The sequence below is a fragment of the Varroa jacobsoni genome, unplaced genomic scaffold, assembly GCF_002532875.2.
Source record: "Varroa jacobsoni isolate VJ856 unplaced genomic scaffold, vjacob_1.0 scaffold_532, whole genome shotgun sequence".
NCBI classification, from domain to species: Eukaryota; Metazoa; Arthropoda; class Arachnida; order Mesostigmata; family Varroidae; genus Varroa; species Varroa jacobsoni.
This window is the reverse complement of record NW_019213434.1, coordinates 129,566-146,466: the sequence shown is the minus strand read 5'-3', so window position 1 is coordinate 146,466 and position 16,901 is coordinate 129,566. Positions and strand designations below refer to the sequence as shown.

The 16,901-nt window shown below is 37.5% G+C and overlaps 2 protein-coding genes across 7 annotated transcripts in view; one reads left to right on the top strand and one right to left on the bottom strand.

Annotated features, from left to right (window-relative positions):
* The window catches only part of LOC111261195 (DENN domain-containing protein 11), a 38,778-nt gene that overhangs the window by 17,646 nt on the left and 4,231 nt on the right, over window positions 1-16,901 (bottom strand). Inside the window, exons 1-10 of one of the 6 annotated variants that reach the window (XM_086968603.1) lie at window positions 13,037-13,256; window positions 12,618-12,655; window positions 10,280-10,497; window positions 9,189-9,267; window positions 8,889-8,973; window positions 7,973-8,072; window positions 6,068-6,148; window positions 1,934-2,011; window positions 661-779; window positions 380-435 (exon numbers count right to left, since the gene is read on the bottom strand). In XM_086968603.1, coding sequence (XP_086824729.1) covers window positions 380-435; window positions 661-779; window positions 1,934-2,011; window positions 6,068-6,148; window positions 7,973-8,072; window positions 8,889-8,973; window positions 9,189-9,267; window positions 10,280-10,410 — 729 coding nt within the window. In that variant the 5' untranslated portion in view covers window positions 10,411-10,497; window positions 12,618-12,655; window positions 13,037-13,256. Of the gene's footprint in view, window positions 1-379; window positions 436-660; window positions 780-1,933; window positions 2,012-6,067; window positions 6,149-7,972; window positions 8,073-8,888; window positions 8,974-9,188; window positions 9,268-10,279; window positions 10,498-12,617; window positions 13,257-16,901 lie in introns of those variants that run through there. The other 5 variants (XM_022834503.2, XM_022834498.2, XM_022834501.2 and 2 more) reach the window with 5 other exon arrangements.
* Mbs (Myosin binding subunit) overlaps window positions 14,791-16,901 on the top strand; it is a 29,689-nt gene continuing 27,578 nt past the window's right edge. Inside the window, exon 1 of the mRNA XM_022834495.2 lies at window positions 14,791-16,183. The gene's annotated coding sequence lies outside the window, so the exon portion shown is untranslated. The remainder of the gene's footprint in view (window positions 16,184-16,901) is intronic.

Sequence of the window (16,901 nt, the reverse complement as noted above, 5' to 3'; positions counted from 1 at the left end):
TTGAAATATTCTAATTATAATATTCTATATAATATATATAGAATATTATAATTAGAATATTTCAAGCTCTTTTTGGCAGATGTTATAAAGGCAGACAAAAAATTCTCACCACATAATATTCTTCATTAAAGAAGTCATGATTAAAAACTGATTGGTTTAGGTTGAGGTGCTGCCAGTGATTACCAATCGTGACATAGCAGAATTAGGAGAAAATCATCGGTTTTTCGTATGTAGTTTTTCTATTCGAATAATAGAAATAAGAATAACAGTAACGCTTTACCATTGAGTCGCAACAATTCTAATGGGTTAGTCTATTTCGAATAATTAATTACCAGGTCATCTTTTCCTATACGCTCGTTTTCATAGTGTTCGAAAATACCTTTTCACTGCCGTCATCAAAAGTGGCGAGATCTACCTCAGCCATTAGATAGCCTCCTACAAAACCAAAAACAAGTCACACAAACAGCATTAATTTGTTTTTAGATTTAAAAGTAAAATATTTAAGGGATACCAGTTACCTAGCCATCTTGAAAAAAGAGCATCGTCGAGTAGAAGTTAAAGGCTATATTTTTTTCATAAAGGAAACTATTTAATTTGTTATTTTTATTACATTTAATTTTATCATAAAGTTCAGTACCATTCCAAATAATGTATAGTCACCTTTATTACTGTACATTGTAGCAGAGTTGTGATCCGTTTTACGCTGACCAATGACATTCCTTTTGTGTTGAAAGAAGTGAAGGAGGTCACTGTAGCTACCAGGTTCCTCGAGAAGATGGCTGTGACAATGTTCAAACATGGTTTACATACAATAGAACTTCTATACAATGGTCATCGTAGCTGGAAGTTGTGTAACTGGCAGCATTTCCTTTTTAGATTATAGGGTTGTAGCTCATACCGGGCGCTGAACAATACAAGAATTCCACAATCTCATAGGTCACCTTAAGTATCATGTAACAAACGATATAGGCCCCACATTCCTGACACCGTTTTTAAATTTTTGCCAAATCGATTCCCTAGCCCCATGTGCCTTTGTGTCGCGGTGATAAATACGGCGTAGTTACTTGCTACAGAAGTTAGCTTTCTAAATGAATACTTCTCTGAAAATCTCATATTCAATCAAAAAAAAAAATATACGGGCTTGCCATTAAGTGCATATCCGATTGCTGTATTTTTTTACCGACCAAGTACCAACTACCGGTTATTTACTATACAATCGAATTTCGCATGGACTGTATTCAAGCAACATAGGCGATCCTTTTCCCAGAACAATCTAACGTGTCGGGAAGCTACACCCTCCAAAGAAGGCTAATAATTGCATTTAATAAAAGTTACTATAGAGTTATATGAGACCCCAAAGTCGCATTGACTTAGAGCACTAAGCTAAAGCATTACATTTCCAAGCATGTTGTGTCACACTCCTACAATAGTTTTTAAAAAAAAATGTTACGACATTACCATAACGAGTTGTTCATGCTAAATATCCTACCTTAATTTATCGCTCTTATTTAATTTTTTTTATCTTCAATCTTCACGTGAAATGATCTCCACTCTTTGTCAAAAACTAAGAATCAATTAAAAACATAAGTGAACCAGATTATCTGGTTTGAGTTAACAAATTTAGTGACTTGTGTGTCTCATAGATCTAGTTCAATCGTGACCACTTCGAACGGGATCACCCCCAAAAAAAAAACACATTTAGTCCTACCATCAAAAACTAATTGATTTATTGTCTGACCGCATGACCGGCAAGATGTTGATCTGAGAGTGGCTTTTTATCCACATAAAGAAAATCAATAGGCAAATGAAAGTTATACGAATAAATTAACTGAAAGCCAACATACCCATTCACTTCTTTACATTACGTTGCAAGTTATATTTGCAAGCGCAGAAACGTCAATATATTACAATTAAATTCAATGCAGAAACTTACCGTACTTGAGTTTGAAGGAAACTTCTGTAGACATGTAACAACGAGTAGCTTCTTGTAAGTACACCTACTGATTTCATCCTAAAAATATAAGAAGTAAACGGGTATCATTAAAGATATTTTATAGTTACGGTTCTTATTTAAATATTTAATATGTTCGCACTATGCGAAAACTATCCGCATGAAGTAAAAAGAAGCATAAGTGAGATTAATTTCGTGTAAAAAGCAGAACTACCTTTGAAGCTAAGTTATGTATGTATATTATGTGCATGTTTTTTTTGGAGTTTTATAGAAATGCCGGAGTTTCCAATATATCTGCTTTCATATACATTGTTGTATAATTGTGTGTTGCTTACAACAATGGACCTAGCGGTCCCAGTCCTTCATACAGGCAAAGTACACTGAAGAAAAAATGCGTTCTCATAATAGCATAACGGACATTCTTCTATCCGTTCCTAAAGAGAGATAAATTTCGTCTCCGACATATAGTAGTGCCGTTAAGCATTGCGTCGCACGAACTTATATACACTGTAGCAATGATGAGGTCCAACTACTGGCGACAATCGGTTAATCAGCCGGCTGGAGGCTATTACATATCCACAACCAGCGTTAGCAGGAAATACACTTATTGTAACAATAACCTGTTTCACTCATCTATGCTACCAAGCGGGACAGCTTTGTCTAGCGTCCAGTCCTCTTATGTTAGGCGAGGCACGCACGTCCGTATTGTGTCGCGCCTTATTGATAGGCGTACCGCGCGACTCGCTTCTCGAAGCTCCGCCCAAGCTATAATTTGAGCAGTTTTAAGGATATGTCAATCTGTTGGCGAGAGCAGTGTGGAAGAACGGGCTTCCGAAGCCAAAGCTACCTGTGTGAAGTGGGCGTTGTTTTAAGACCTCGAATCCGCCGGAAAATCTGGGTGTGGGTCACCTCTCATATACGAAGAAATCGGGCGGTTGGACTAACCGTGGCGTGGGGGCTCATTAGGCAACACCGCTTCAATCCATAGAGCAACTCGAACAAAGTTTCACCTAAAGCCTTGCATACCATAAGGTTCATTGCGAGATGGAGGAACCGGGCGTCTTCAGCAACCGCGCAGACAGGTGCTATATAATTGTGCGGACTGTCTGCTCCCTCAACCCGCTCGCCTGCGGGTGCATTATAGCAATTTACGTGGCAAACGTTGGGGCGCGCTAACCATTGCTCGAAGTGCCAATCCCGTAAGTAGCTTGCGTTGTCCGTAACAACGGCGTCTACGTTTCGGGACGCGAAACGGCCCTAAGGTCCAAACTCATCTTAGCGACTAGCCGTGTCAGCGTACTCACGGGCGTCAAGAGCAGTCAACGCTTATTGTTCGGCTTTATTCTTTGGTAGAATTCGCGACAGCGAACATTTTCGAAGTTTCGCACAGAGTATAACTCTGTGCTCTGGAAAATAGCGACACACGAGGTAGTGGACGGTCTGTGCATTGCTCAGATGACACTAACGGCAAAGAACGCATACCGCTGGTTCAGCCGATCGTTGGACACCTCAAAACATGAAATGGTAAAGTGTGGTTTCATGCAGTTACAATTTGCCTACATTCCTGTTTTTATATACTAGATCCACCTTGGTCCTACTTTGAAGTGTGGAGCCTAGCGCAGACTTGCTAGTTGGTGCGTTGTAATTGTCTTCGAGTCAGCACCACGGCTTATAATCTTCAGAGCCAAAAACGAATCATCATATAAGCGGCCTAGAAAAACGGACGGCCCACTTTTAGAAAACCGCACAGCGGCTTGGCGATTTCGGCGCTCGACACACACCGTAGTATGGTGCTATCCCCAAAAGGTTTCTCGGTTTACGGACGGTCGTAGTGGCTCGTATAGGATGTTCGTTTCTTTGGATAACATTAAAGGCCTTGTCTTAGTGATAGTTTAGTGGTTAACCTATTTCCCTGTTAATCTTAGGGCCACATATTTCTAGTGAAATGTCTAACGGCTACACCGAATATAAAACTCACATCGTAGGAGTTAAAGGTCTTGCTCAAAAATCCATGGCCAAAATATATAACAATAGTGAATGTGCATGTCGACGTCCTGAGGTGTAGATCGGCAGGGCTGAGAATAGAAACCAGCTGCCAAATGCAAAAAGTCCTTAATTTCTCTGGAATATAATATTATCTACGTACACTAATGCCATTTAGTATCGCAACCTACCCAGAACCCGGTTTATTAACTACTAGAATGTCTCCGGAGCGTTAGATAATCCAAAGAACAACCGCTTCAACAAATACAAGCCACATCGGGTTTAAAATGCTATGTTCTACCCATTTTCGGGCGCCATGAAGATCTGCCGGTAATCGTTTGCCAGGTTTAATGTGGCATTTGACTGTTCTGGCCTCCTTAACGCGCCAAGGGCGTCGTCAATTTGCGGCAGAAACCCGAACATCTTCATCACCGCGTTTGATTTCTGATAGTCTACAAAAAACCGAATCGAGTATCCTTTTTTTCTACAGAAACGATAGACGGAAACCCATAGGCTCGCAGTAAGTTCCAGCATTTGCTGTACCTCCTGCGTGATGTGGACTCACGCGTGATGTGTGTGAAAGGCGACCCGACTAGGGTGTGTATGTAATGAAGGCTGGTCGCCCATTGGTATCGTGTTGCTAACGAGATTTGTATTAAGAAGCTTTTTCAGCTTTCTGAAGAAACGACCGAATTCGTCGCACAACAACTCCATCAAACGTTAGGCTTGCGCAACTTTTCTCCGACACGGAGTTCCGGTGATACACCCGTGGTCGGGTGGGTACACCGGAAGCTTCTGGTTTAGAAGGCGTTATGCATATCCGGAGTTAATTAAATCTGTAGCACAGTCGAGGTCCGGACCGCTGACCACTAACGGCTGGAGGGTATTATATAACCACAACAGATTAGAACCGGAAATGCATTTGTAATAACAATCTACATTTTTGAGTCCCTATATATATATATATATACATCGTACTAATAATTCGCCAAAAATCTCAAAAATATAAGAGCTTAAAACGGCAAAAGGTTTTAAAGTTCGGGAGTGGTACAAAAAGTCCTAAATACACTAAGACCGTTGGAAATAACCTAGATGACCTAATTGGAAATTGACAATCTTGTCTCCAGAACGGCGAATAGCTTTTGTACAAAAACCCAAGTATATTAAAAACGGCGTGTCGAGTTACTTCGCTAAATTTTCGAGCTCTTTAAATCTAAACCTCATTAGAGTGTCGCTTTTTCAAAAATTGCATATAAACTAACACTAATGCTGACCGCTGATTTCGAGTAAAACTATTTTTCATTATTATATTATTATAAATTTCTAATCTTTATGGGAGCTGGTCCAACGCGAAAAGATTGTATAATAGCTTGCCTTCACCTAAACGATGCGCTGTTCTTTGCCATCACGAATTTGCTGTTTTATTCTAGAACGAATAGGCTTTCGCCTCGTATCAGGAGTCGTGGATAAACGTGTTTCATTACGAGGAACAACCCGCTGAACATTTCCGCAATTTGAAAGCACTATCCTGTATATCACGCAAAAGGGCTTTAGTTCGCTTTGAATAAAATCGAGAGAATAATACTCTTTATATAGAGGCTAGATAACACAGCCAGTTTTATTTGCGCTAGAGCAACTCGTTAATCCGAACTGCATTTTTATATTGAATTCAAGGAATTCTTTGTAGTTTTTGTAGTAGTAATAACTGCATTGGAATCGGCGTAGGCTGTTGTGTACTTTTTCATTGTAAGTCAAAAATGAGGCACACGGTGTTATAAAGATACGACCTAAAAAATATCAGTAAATAAAGCTAGCTTAATATATTAAGTTAGCTTACTGGAACCACAGGTTTTTCGTATAAGTACTGATGAATTATGTTCCATCTACGAAGAAACACGTTATCAATATGCTATGGTTACAAAGGAACTAAATATTTGGTAAGCATCGAGAGAAAGGATTTTGTCTCTGAGGGCATCTTATAAGAATTTCTACCACGCCTGAGTAAAAAAAAGTTTGTTTCGGAATAATACTTGGAATCACTTATGGAGATCATGCTTTACTCTGTCAATAAGGTTAAATTGTAACTTCTAGCGAATACGTATTCCACTAAGTTGAATGGAAATTGCAGCTTACCTGGCTCCACGTTCAACAGTACTAGCAATGTCAAGTTTCTCAAAACAGGCCAGCCCGAAATATGAGCCGCGTTTGAAATATCTGAAATTAGGTTCAGTAAGAATGACTTTAGCGCAAAAGATGGGCTCAGCTTAATATGAAACCATGTTTTCAAGATGCCAATCCATAGACTAATTCTAGCAAATATACGCTTTCAGATATATGGTTCATAAGGAGAGCCTTTATTATGCGGTTCAGGTGGCCTATGAACATAAAATACAAGACTGCGCACGCAAGTGAAAAGCAGTCTGCGTGCGACAGATTATTTTCCTCCTATCAGATCCCATGTAGAGTACCGATTCCCGTATGACCGGCAAACATAGGCTGCGTAAACTTAATAAAAACCGTTTCTTTAATTGGTATCGTGGTTGCCTTCATGCATAGAATGCTACAGCACCAGATAACGATTAGGGTATCGGAAATGAGTCGAAAAATGTTCTTTTAGTAGCTGTAAGTGCGACGTCTAAATTTAGAAGCCGAAAAGATATGTAAATGCGAGCTTTTGAGCCTTGCATAATATGAATTGGAATTTGTTTCTGCCTCACCCATTTGTAAATATGTCTCTACAGACATATGTCCTTTGGCATAAGCTCAAGACAACAAAGGAAAATACTTTTTGAATTTAACAGCTTCTTATGCACTCTAAGTTAAAATATGGTTGTTACGCGATCGCTTGTTCTAAACTGCATTTCTTTGGTCTTGGTGGTAGTGATTAGCAAAGTCTGCCGCGGATCACGACGACACGTTGACTATTTTTTAAAGTCGCATGAATATTGCGTAACCCCAACAAGCACGTACTTTGGAGTTTTGAATAACTATGAACAATAGGACGTCTCTTTCAGTAACTGCATGTCATCACACAGAATTGAGGGTTTTCTATGACTCCATATTCCGTTAAAATAGCGAAAGAATTAATGTTAGCACCTTGAAGTTGACGAAAAAAAGACTCACCACGACACAAGGCTATTTTCCTAATTTCCTCCAAAAAAAAACTCTTTAATAGAGCTTTTTTTGTTTTAATAGAATTTACTTGACCTGCCGAGATCTATCTTGTTATTCCTAAAGGAGGTTCCGATTCGCCAAAAAGCTACACGGCTGGGTGTGTAAGCAGAAAAGAAAGCGAGCATAATTCGTGCAGGCAACTCCTCGTTGCGTTTTGTTTATACGATGCGCCTTACTTTTCGCTTTTAAAACAACAGCGAGGGAGTATGAACACTAGTTGCCTAGACTTTCATCTAGTTCAACATATTGGTTATCCGTGTACTTGATATGTGGTGCTCGATTAAAGATTAAAAAGTAGTCTTAAAAAATTCTTCTACCGAAGCCTTTCACATTTATCAATTTTTATATATAGGTAATGACTGAAAGGACTTTGAAGAAAGTAAACGGCCGTTTATAAGCAGTGCGAAATTATTTGTGAATATTAATGCGAGTTACCTGGGAGTCTACTACGTTGTTGCTACATTGTTAGCAACAAAGTAAGCTATTCTTTCCAGCTTTGGCTGAAACGATTTTGGAAGCTTCGTTTTTCTGCTTGTGATATATAATATTATACGGCAAGCTATGGAACGCCGACTAAAAAATAGTCTTATTCAATGCTTCAATTTACTTTTGACATAGTTAAATCGAGAAATCCAACACATAACACCGCTCTATGATAAAACTAGAAAGTTATTTGAGAGTAAAGAATCCATTGCACGACGTTCATATAATTTCTTGGCAATTCAAAACACTATTGCATACATGCTACACTCAAAATTGCACATGCTCCGTTTCTTAAACGTTATGGATCTACTATTCAAGGTAACGTATAGTTACGTCTTTAAGTAATATGGACAATCCTGGCCCAACGTCAACAATACTCACATGAAATCGTCTGTAGTTCGGTGAGCACCACTGGCCATTGCCTTAAATTCGATCCCGTTGACATCTAGTTCTTCAGGTGTAAACCACTCCACAGTGTTGCCTTTAATCAATTGGGAACGCCAAGTAACAAAAGTACTGTGTTATTATACTCAATGTGCATAATCGCATTCAAGTTACATTGAAGAAATTATTAACTTGGCGTTTCATTTCTTAATAAATTATATAGTAAAATGTTTTTATTACATATTTAATTAGAACAGAAAAATTGATAATAATTGATAGATATGTATAGAAACCTACGAATTGCTAAGTATTTGATGTTTCAAAGCCGACGCAAACCGTCACATACATAGTGGCTGTTCTTCATTCAATTGATACAAAATACAATGCAAAATTCACAAAATTTCTTACGCAACTGTTAGTCATTTTATTTTCATAACCACTGGGCGGAGCGTATGATAAAAAAAACAATTGTGTTGTACTCGGTGAAAACAACTTTGAGCCTCCGCGCATTGTAAAAACATACGCTTTTTGACAATAAAGTCTATAAAAATTGCATCTAGTTTACGGTAGTTCTCACCTGTATTACTAGTTCGTAATTTTTTCAAAATTAACTGCGGTTACTTCGTAGTTGAAACGTCAGCCCCTGACGTGATAAACTGAACGATTCCTGAGCGAATAAAAGCTGTATAATTATAGCAGATATAAACTAAGCTTTGTTTACTAGTTAAGACAAATGGTAAACTAAGCTTACATTTATATTTTTTACTATTAAAAGTACCCCAGTAGTGGACCATAGCTAATAATTTAGTAAGAGTTTATCCACAGTAGTGATACCTTGTACCGAGTTTTGTTGGAATGAGGTTTAGATCTATCCTAATTTGTCTAATGATTTCGATTACGACGTCATACGTACCATGACGTATATCAAAAGCAACGACGAACACTCCGACGACGTCGCTTAGAAGCTCATCACTTGCTTCCGGTTCGGTTGCAAAAGCCTTGTATTAAATTAGTCAAATTGTTAGCATAAAATTAGGTTAGAATTTTTCTCCGTGGGAATCGTTTAGGAATGAATATAAACTCAACATAGGAGAAGTTTGTGCGTTATGTGTTCGCTTTAAGAAGAGTTTATCCTCAATTAAAAAAAAAAATAGATGTATTTGAAACCATCTTTTCAGCACAAAAACGTTTTGATTGTATTAGAGTATAATACCTTTCCACCAGAAAGCTGACTTAGCTGGGCTGCAGTACAAATTATGGTCGGATCCAGCGAATCAAATCCACACAGCGAACTGAAATCACGATTTGGCAGATAATTGTTTTTAATCACGGTGTTCATGTAATGTATGTCGCTGAACGACCCCTGTATTTTTTGCTTCTCAATGTGAGTAGTACCGCAATGTTTACTAAAGCAATGCACAAGGGCAGTGCCGCACGTAAAACTCGAAACTTCTACGTCATACTGGTACCCAATACTCGCAGTGACTTGACCGATATGACAATGATAACGAAAATAAGTGACATTAGACTTTATCGGACAATTTTTACAACGTGTTCGAGTAAATAAAAATCAGGCGTTTAAATCCGGGTTTTTTTCTGTATGTACCCGTAACGGCATGAATGGAAATACCAGAGTGTTAACTTGATAGTCCGTAAGAGTTACTCTGTATTAACGAATGGTAACGTACGTGTGTCCAGCATCTTCGGAATGGTTTTTCAACTATTAAAAAGATTTTTTATATGTCAATTTTACGATGCGAAAGTTTTGAATCAAGCCAATCTTATAAGCTCAAACCATTAGTGCTTTTTTGAAGTTACTCTAGATGGATCTAGATTCAAATTTACGTACTCTAGTACACAAGTACACTAGACAGATTGACGGGCTTCGCCCCGTGCCTGCCTCGCCGTAAAGATAAAAGTGGGAAATTTTCTCTGGAATTCAACGTTGTGCAGATGCTGTAGAACCAAATTGGTTTCAAATACAAATCTTTCATAGATTATCAACGGTTTTCGAGTCATGATCACAGTTATATGGAGAAAAAGACGTTCTCTGGTAGAAAAGAAATTCGAAGATCTTTCATTAATAGGTTTGCACTTGAAGTGGGCTGCCAGTGTGCATCTCTAGCTTCGCGCCGTTTAGCCTTTTTATGATTTGATTGATAATTCTACGCTATTACCTTAATAACATGATTTTCTAAATTTCTAGAGATGTTATTCAGTTGAGAAACTTGACAAGCAGCCACCTTAACTATCGGCTTGGCGTTATTACATGAATCAATAGTGAGATCAGCGCTCACGTCATACCTTTGTGCAGCACCTGCGGGAAGGTCATTGGTTGAAGTATTATCGTATCGCTGTTCTGCAACAGATTCGACAACTGAGTCATCGAGAAGTAGCGGCGACTTGTCTTTGCCGTGGGTCGATGTACGGAACATACTGACTGAGGCAGAAGTTTTTTGGAGCCCTCAGGCTCTTTGCCTTGTGGAGCTGCCCTATTTTCCAAACAATGCCAGTTTCAGTACCTGCGCATATAAGATTTCTGTAATCTAAGCCAGTCGTATTTGGAAATAATGAGTAACAAAAACGCAACTCATGTGTCAGTTTTGAAAACAGTATTGTTGAGTTAGCAAAAAATAAATCTAGTCACCAACCTTGCACAGTAAATGAAATTTGTTTTTTTATCTATCTTTATCTTAAACGGTCGTTAGGAGGAGCAATGAGTAAAAACAATTTTTCTTACGGCGCACATTTTCCATGTGTAGTAGGTGTACAAATGAATTGCCAGTTTATACCTGGACGAGAAAATATCTAATGGCCTAAGCACTCTGATAAGCATCCAAAAGTTTCACTTAGACCCTGTGCATTATTCGTTTTTTAAATTCAAATAAATACTGTCCTGCCAAAAAATGCATCAATTCAATTGCACCATTCTGGATGACAGTTCACTATGAGCTAAAACTGCTAGCAAAGAATTTGCGAAGTTTCGTCAACGACATTTTTCTCTGCATGATATACAGCTCGAATGGTGTCAGACTTTTTAGGACGAAATATGTTAGGCCTACCGATGTGGGCAAAATGTTATGCAAATTCAACTCTACAAGCAGCTTCGAATTGTCTGTACTTCATGGGAATGATACTGAAAGTAGAAAAACGGGTTTCCCATGATCTAAATAAATAGCGTGGTATTGCACCACACTCACTTTGATAAATTGGGTGAAATTGTTACCCCCGTTGAGACGCGTATCCTCTACTCTAATTTTAGATGTAAAACATCACAAGTTTATCAAGAACAAAAGAGGTATTTACAGAAAAAAGGGTCCTCTACGCTTTGTGGAATATACAAAGGATGTTCTACTGCGGGTTGAGCTTCATTTGCATTAAGTTAACTATTGCATCAAATTTTTCGTATAACCAATACGTTGACTTGATGATGAAGTCTTGCCGAAAAGTGTGTCCGTTTCAAATTGACATAACAAGTATTTAACGTCAAGTCCTGCAATATTACAGTTCACTCATGCAGGATATTAAAACGTCTACGTAGCTAGGTTTTGTCCGGGCAAAGCGCCAAAGTATGCAACTCCCAAATAGTTTATAACCTATCAAATCGCAATTGACCATCTCATAACATAATCTTTAAAATATCTATCGTCGTTATTTATGTAGCTTTTTTATTTCCTTCAGTAATTGCATTCAGCGATAGTAGCACCTAACAACAAGCGTTTTTATGCACTTTAACGACGATGCACGATTAAACACTTGAACTAGACGTGAACCTATCCTTGTCAGCTATTTGTGTTTAAGTACTCATTCCATACTCACTTATTCATTGTAAACGAGTGATACTTACATCCATTCGGAATGTAACTGAATACTACCCTATCAAATATTTTCATGAAACTCCACCAAAGCCAAACAGTTTTTAATACTCAATGACGATTTCATAGTTGAACTCAGCTTTTGATAAAACTAATGTCCGTTTTTAATCGTACATGAATTCTAAAGGAAATTCTATACGGCGCACGTTGCCATATACAGTAATTCAGTGCGCTCATTTATTTTTAAATCGTAATAACACTACCTAGTGAGCAATAAAAGACAAGTGGGAATGTGATAATGTTAGTACTATATGGCTAACTGTACACTGTCCATTCAACTTGGTACAAAAACTATATGTATATATATGGCTTACATAGATGAAAGAATAATAGGTAAATTCTGTCTACTACGATCGCCATCCATGTACGCAAGTTTGTCATTGCGAAGTGTAATTATGTGGTGATATTATTATTATTATGCAGTACTAATGTGAGACATCGCATTGCAAGCAAAACATAACATGTGTTACACCTACGGTAGACAATTGAATCGTCAATCTGATCTACATGCTCGTTATTTGTATTGACTACAAATACTTTGTCCAGTCAGTAAATACCAGTCAGTTTCGGAGCTCACCCTCAAAGTGATCTCTAATAAATTACGAATGAAGAAATTTACATCACCCTTTTGTTTTAGCTCTAAAAGACACAAAAAAGCGTGCATGCGAAAAATTATTTTAGTGCGAAGTGATAAGGTAATTCGTATTTTATTCGTTCAAAAAATGAACCAAAGCCATAACATTGCTAAGTGCTTGCAAGAAACATACCCGTCTCTTGAGATGATCTATGATGAAACTGTTGTCTCCTAGGTCACAGAAGAACAGGAGTAAATTTCAGAATAATATCCTACTGCTAATAAAGTTTATTTTTGTCGGAGATGCGGGGAAATTTTTCTATGTTTGCTGCTAAAGTTCAACTTTAAATACCGAGTAAATATTATCCAATCATATTTCCTGAGTTCGTTGAAAGTTTCGTTCAACACGATTACTCGTTTTGCACATATGTGCAATTTTCTGCGCTACCTAAGCACTTCCACCACTTTCGATGCCCATTCTTGATCTAATTTAATGATATTGCATATTTCTATAGGAAAAAATGAAATACCAAATAACGGACTTCAATATACGTTCTAAAACTGAATTAATTCGACGGGTATATCAGTAAACAGAGCAACAGGAATATTCACATTTGAAATAGAGGTTACTTCTTCCATGTCCATGGCAAATCACTATCGATTAGTTATAAAGAATTTCAGATACGATTATTAAATCATGAAAATAAAATCACTATGATGATATTTTCCACTTTGGTGACAACACTTTGGTGTGTGGGTTAAATGGATAACTGAGGTTCGTGTCTCCGGAGTCTGCGGGCACTCCTCTTTTCTGACAGGAGTTTGGTTAGCCGCAGCAGCTGTGGCTAAGCGCAGATCGGCTCGTCCGAGCAGCAGAAGAAAGGGTCTGCACCTAGCGTTCTTTTAGCGCCCCTAGTTTGTTCTCATGTTCATTAAACATCAGAAGTGTGGGCCCTATAACCTCTGCTTGACATATAACAAGCACTGCGGGAACAATTTTGGTTATGGCATGCAAGAACATATAAACTCAAAGTATAATTCTTTTTATTTTGCATTTTTTTCGTTTTGTATTGAATCCTCTCTTCTATAAGACATAAAAAATATCTGCCGATGATCTTGGATTATACGGTCACTCTCATATACCTGACAAACGATTCACGCTACGAATAACGATAGTGTTTTTTGCTGGTGTGAGAAAAATAACACGATCCTTTCTCTTTTCAAATGTGCTGTCCTCTGCTCAAAGGACGAGGATCGGGATACTATAAATGGAGATGATAATCCCGCGGTCAGATCTATAAGACATCTCGATTTTAGTACCCACACTATGCAAACGATTACCCACATTACAACGATGATGATCTTCTACTACACTAGTATGTAGCTGTATCTTCTATTATTTCATTATCAAAAATGAACCTTGAATTTTATGTCACTTGTTTTCGAGAAGTTTAGTTTTAAGATATGCATACTGCTGTCAATTATGGTAATGTCATTTAAGACGCCACATCAAAGCTTTTGAGCTAGTACAATCCAAATCTTTTTGACACGCGGAACGAATAACTTATAACCCTCGTTTCTATTTTATTATTCCATAACAAGGTAGTCGAACATCATTTCTAAGCATTTTGATTCACATTCAAGTGACCTCAAAAACACGCTGACAATAAAACATACACATGTAATTCATAACGGGACTTGCGGGATATCAGATTGGTGTTATCGAAAGAGGACTAAGCTCTCAAATGTTGAGTTGTATATTATATCTAACCTTTCGGGAAGATAATAACATACCTTAATTTAAACAGATAAGTTCTGTTCTTTTTAGAACTCGTACACAAATCGTAAAGTTTTAAGTACTGTTCTCAAAATTTAAAGACGCAGGCACAAAATGATTGCCGTTAAGCATTCCGAGAAATTTATCAAGTACGTCATACACGTATCATAAATTTTCCGGGTTGCATTTTAACAAGAAAATCAACTTTCATCGGTGTAAATCATCGGTGTTCTCCCATGAAGCCATATCTACTTACCAAAATTATCAAAATCTATCCTTTTCGAGATGGCTCGAATTTATATATATATGTACATAGGCACGTGTTTAGTGGATTCCGGAAACAGCAAAATAAATTTTAATTATTTGTGTAAGTAGATTTGGCTTGATGAGAAAACTTTGCTTTGGAAATCCTATACCTAAAGAAAAATATTTCCTTACTTAGAAATACGAAAAGCCATTTTGAGTACCTGTGGTACGCATGTAGAACGAACCGTACCACTCACATTTTCTCTTATCGGCCACGGCAGCATCACTGCACTACCGGTCGTTAATAATGAAGAGATTACGATACGCTAGTAAAGCCATTTTGTGTGAAAGCTTATTGTTTTATTTGTCGATAAAATCAAGAATGGACAAACAGCAATTCAAACTTGTTTCCACTTTTACTGGGCACTCCGTCTAACCGTGGAGCCTTTATATTCACAATTGGCTTATCAGTGTTAGAAGAAAAAGTGATTATCCTGTAAAATCAACATTATCGTATGGTATGCAGAAGTGTGTATCCGATAGTAGCTAACCCAAGCAGCTTATAATGGCTTAAGTACCGTTTTTAACCTGTCTATGGAACGAAAACGCTAAATAATGTACATAATATAAATAATAAATAAATATACAAAGACAAATAATCAGTAGAGATTACATATTTTGAGGATCGTATATCTCGTGAACATAAAGATGAAATAGCGATCCGTAAAGGCAGATGTATACAATATTGTTTCCTTTTTTATCCAATCACACCGTCGCGCATTATGTGTCATTAATATATACATAATACTATAAATATTAAAAATATATAGCCCATGTTAGCTTTGTTAGTAGTAGAAGTACTTCATTTGTCTGACATCACTTACTTTATAATTCTTAACACATGTTCATTTTAGGTCACACCTTGCATTGCCAGGCTTAGACTGGTAGTCTCCAGCTTCACAGTTCAAGAGAACACGAAGCGCAAAAATCTGAACTTTTGTTCTTTACTCAGGTAACCCAAAAAATGGTTATGCTAGCTTATAGAGTCGAGATTTTTTTTTGTTTCATTTTCAGTTCACAATGGCTAACTATTTCTTAAAACATTTAAATGTTAGCTAAGTAATTATTGCTATATATGATACGTCACCAAGCGTTTATTCCTCAAAGGCTTGGCCGCTTCGACAGCGATGCAACGGAGAAAGGAGTGCCCCGCCTAGTTGGCCAAATGCTGCTTGCCCGTTTACGTCTAGCAAAGTAAGCAAAATCATTCCGGTCGCAGCAGTCATCATCGTCTTGTTTATATTTAGCCTTTATAGAGCAACGATAGGCTCGAACAGAACACGGCCGCCTTTTGGTTAGTCGGTTTCATGAGTTGGTTGCTTGAGTACAGGGCCGAGAGAGAGTGAGAGAGCACTAATGGCTGAGCTGCTGAGCTTTGAAGTCTTTGCCTAATTGAATAGTATTTAGATGTTTAAGCTAGTGAATGAAAGTATATGGACCTGCTGAAGAGAAGAAATGCGGGTTCGAATATTTGAATCTTGCTATAAGGAGTAGGCACTGTTAAATCGTGCTGTCAAAAAGAACGAACAATAATCAAAAAATAGTGTTGACATTTGGTGTATGTGAATTTCATGCATATTAAAGGCTATATCAAGTGGACAGTGAAGAAATCGAAATTCAGCGGTCACAACAACCCTTCGTAGCGGTTGATATAGTGAGAGGGCGTCGTTGTGATGGTAAGTACTAAATAGAAAAATACAGGTAGCTTAAGGATATAAGAATGAATGTTAAATTTGAAATAAATCTTGTGCGTACCATACTATTGCTCGTATATCGTAGAATCATATAGCAATTCTATAGATTATCAGATTCATATATATTAAACTTCATTATAAGACTACCAAAAACCTTCCAAATACTATGGAATTTCCTAAATATATTTTAATTTTCCGAACGTTTACTATTATAGCCGTGTGTTATTTACTTTCGACTCGTAGTGGAAGCGTCCTGGAACACATAGAGACTAGATAATTAAAAAAGTTAAATTTATAAAATGGAGGCACTTTCAATGGCACTAAAATAAAACATAATGTAATAATATATTAAACAGGCGTGTGCTTGAACCTAATGCGTACCTTTTACTGCTGCATACTGGTTTCAACCTACGTAGTGTACATACATTTAGTTGGGCTCGTGTACTTATACATTGCATCTAATTATTAGAAATACGTAAACATTTTTCAAGGCCAGCCGTATCACAACTCTTGTGCAGAGTCATCTTTTTGGTATATACTCCGACCTGTGTATCTCACGAATACGTGGTTTATGATATTTACTCTGAATCAACTATAACTGGGCGATCAGCTCATTTTAAGAACTTAACACACAAAGAAATTAGTGGGCATCAGCGAAGAAGAGCACCGAAAGCTTTTTGGTGGTAAGTCCGGATTTCAA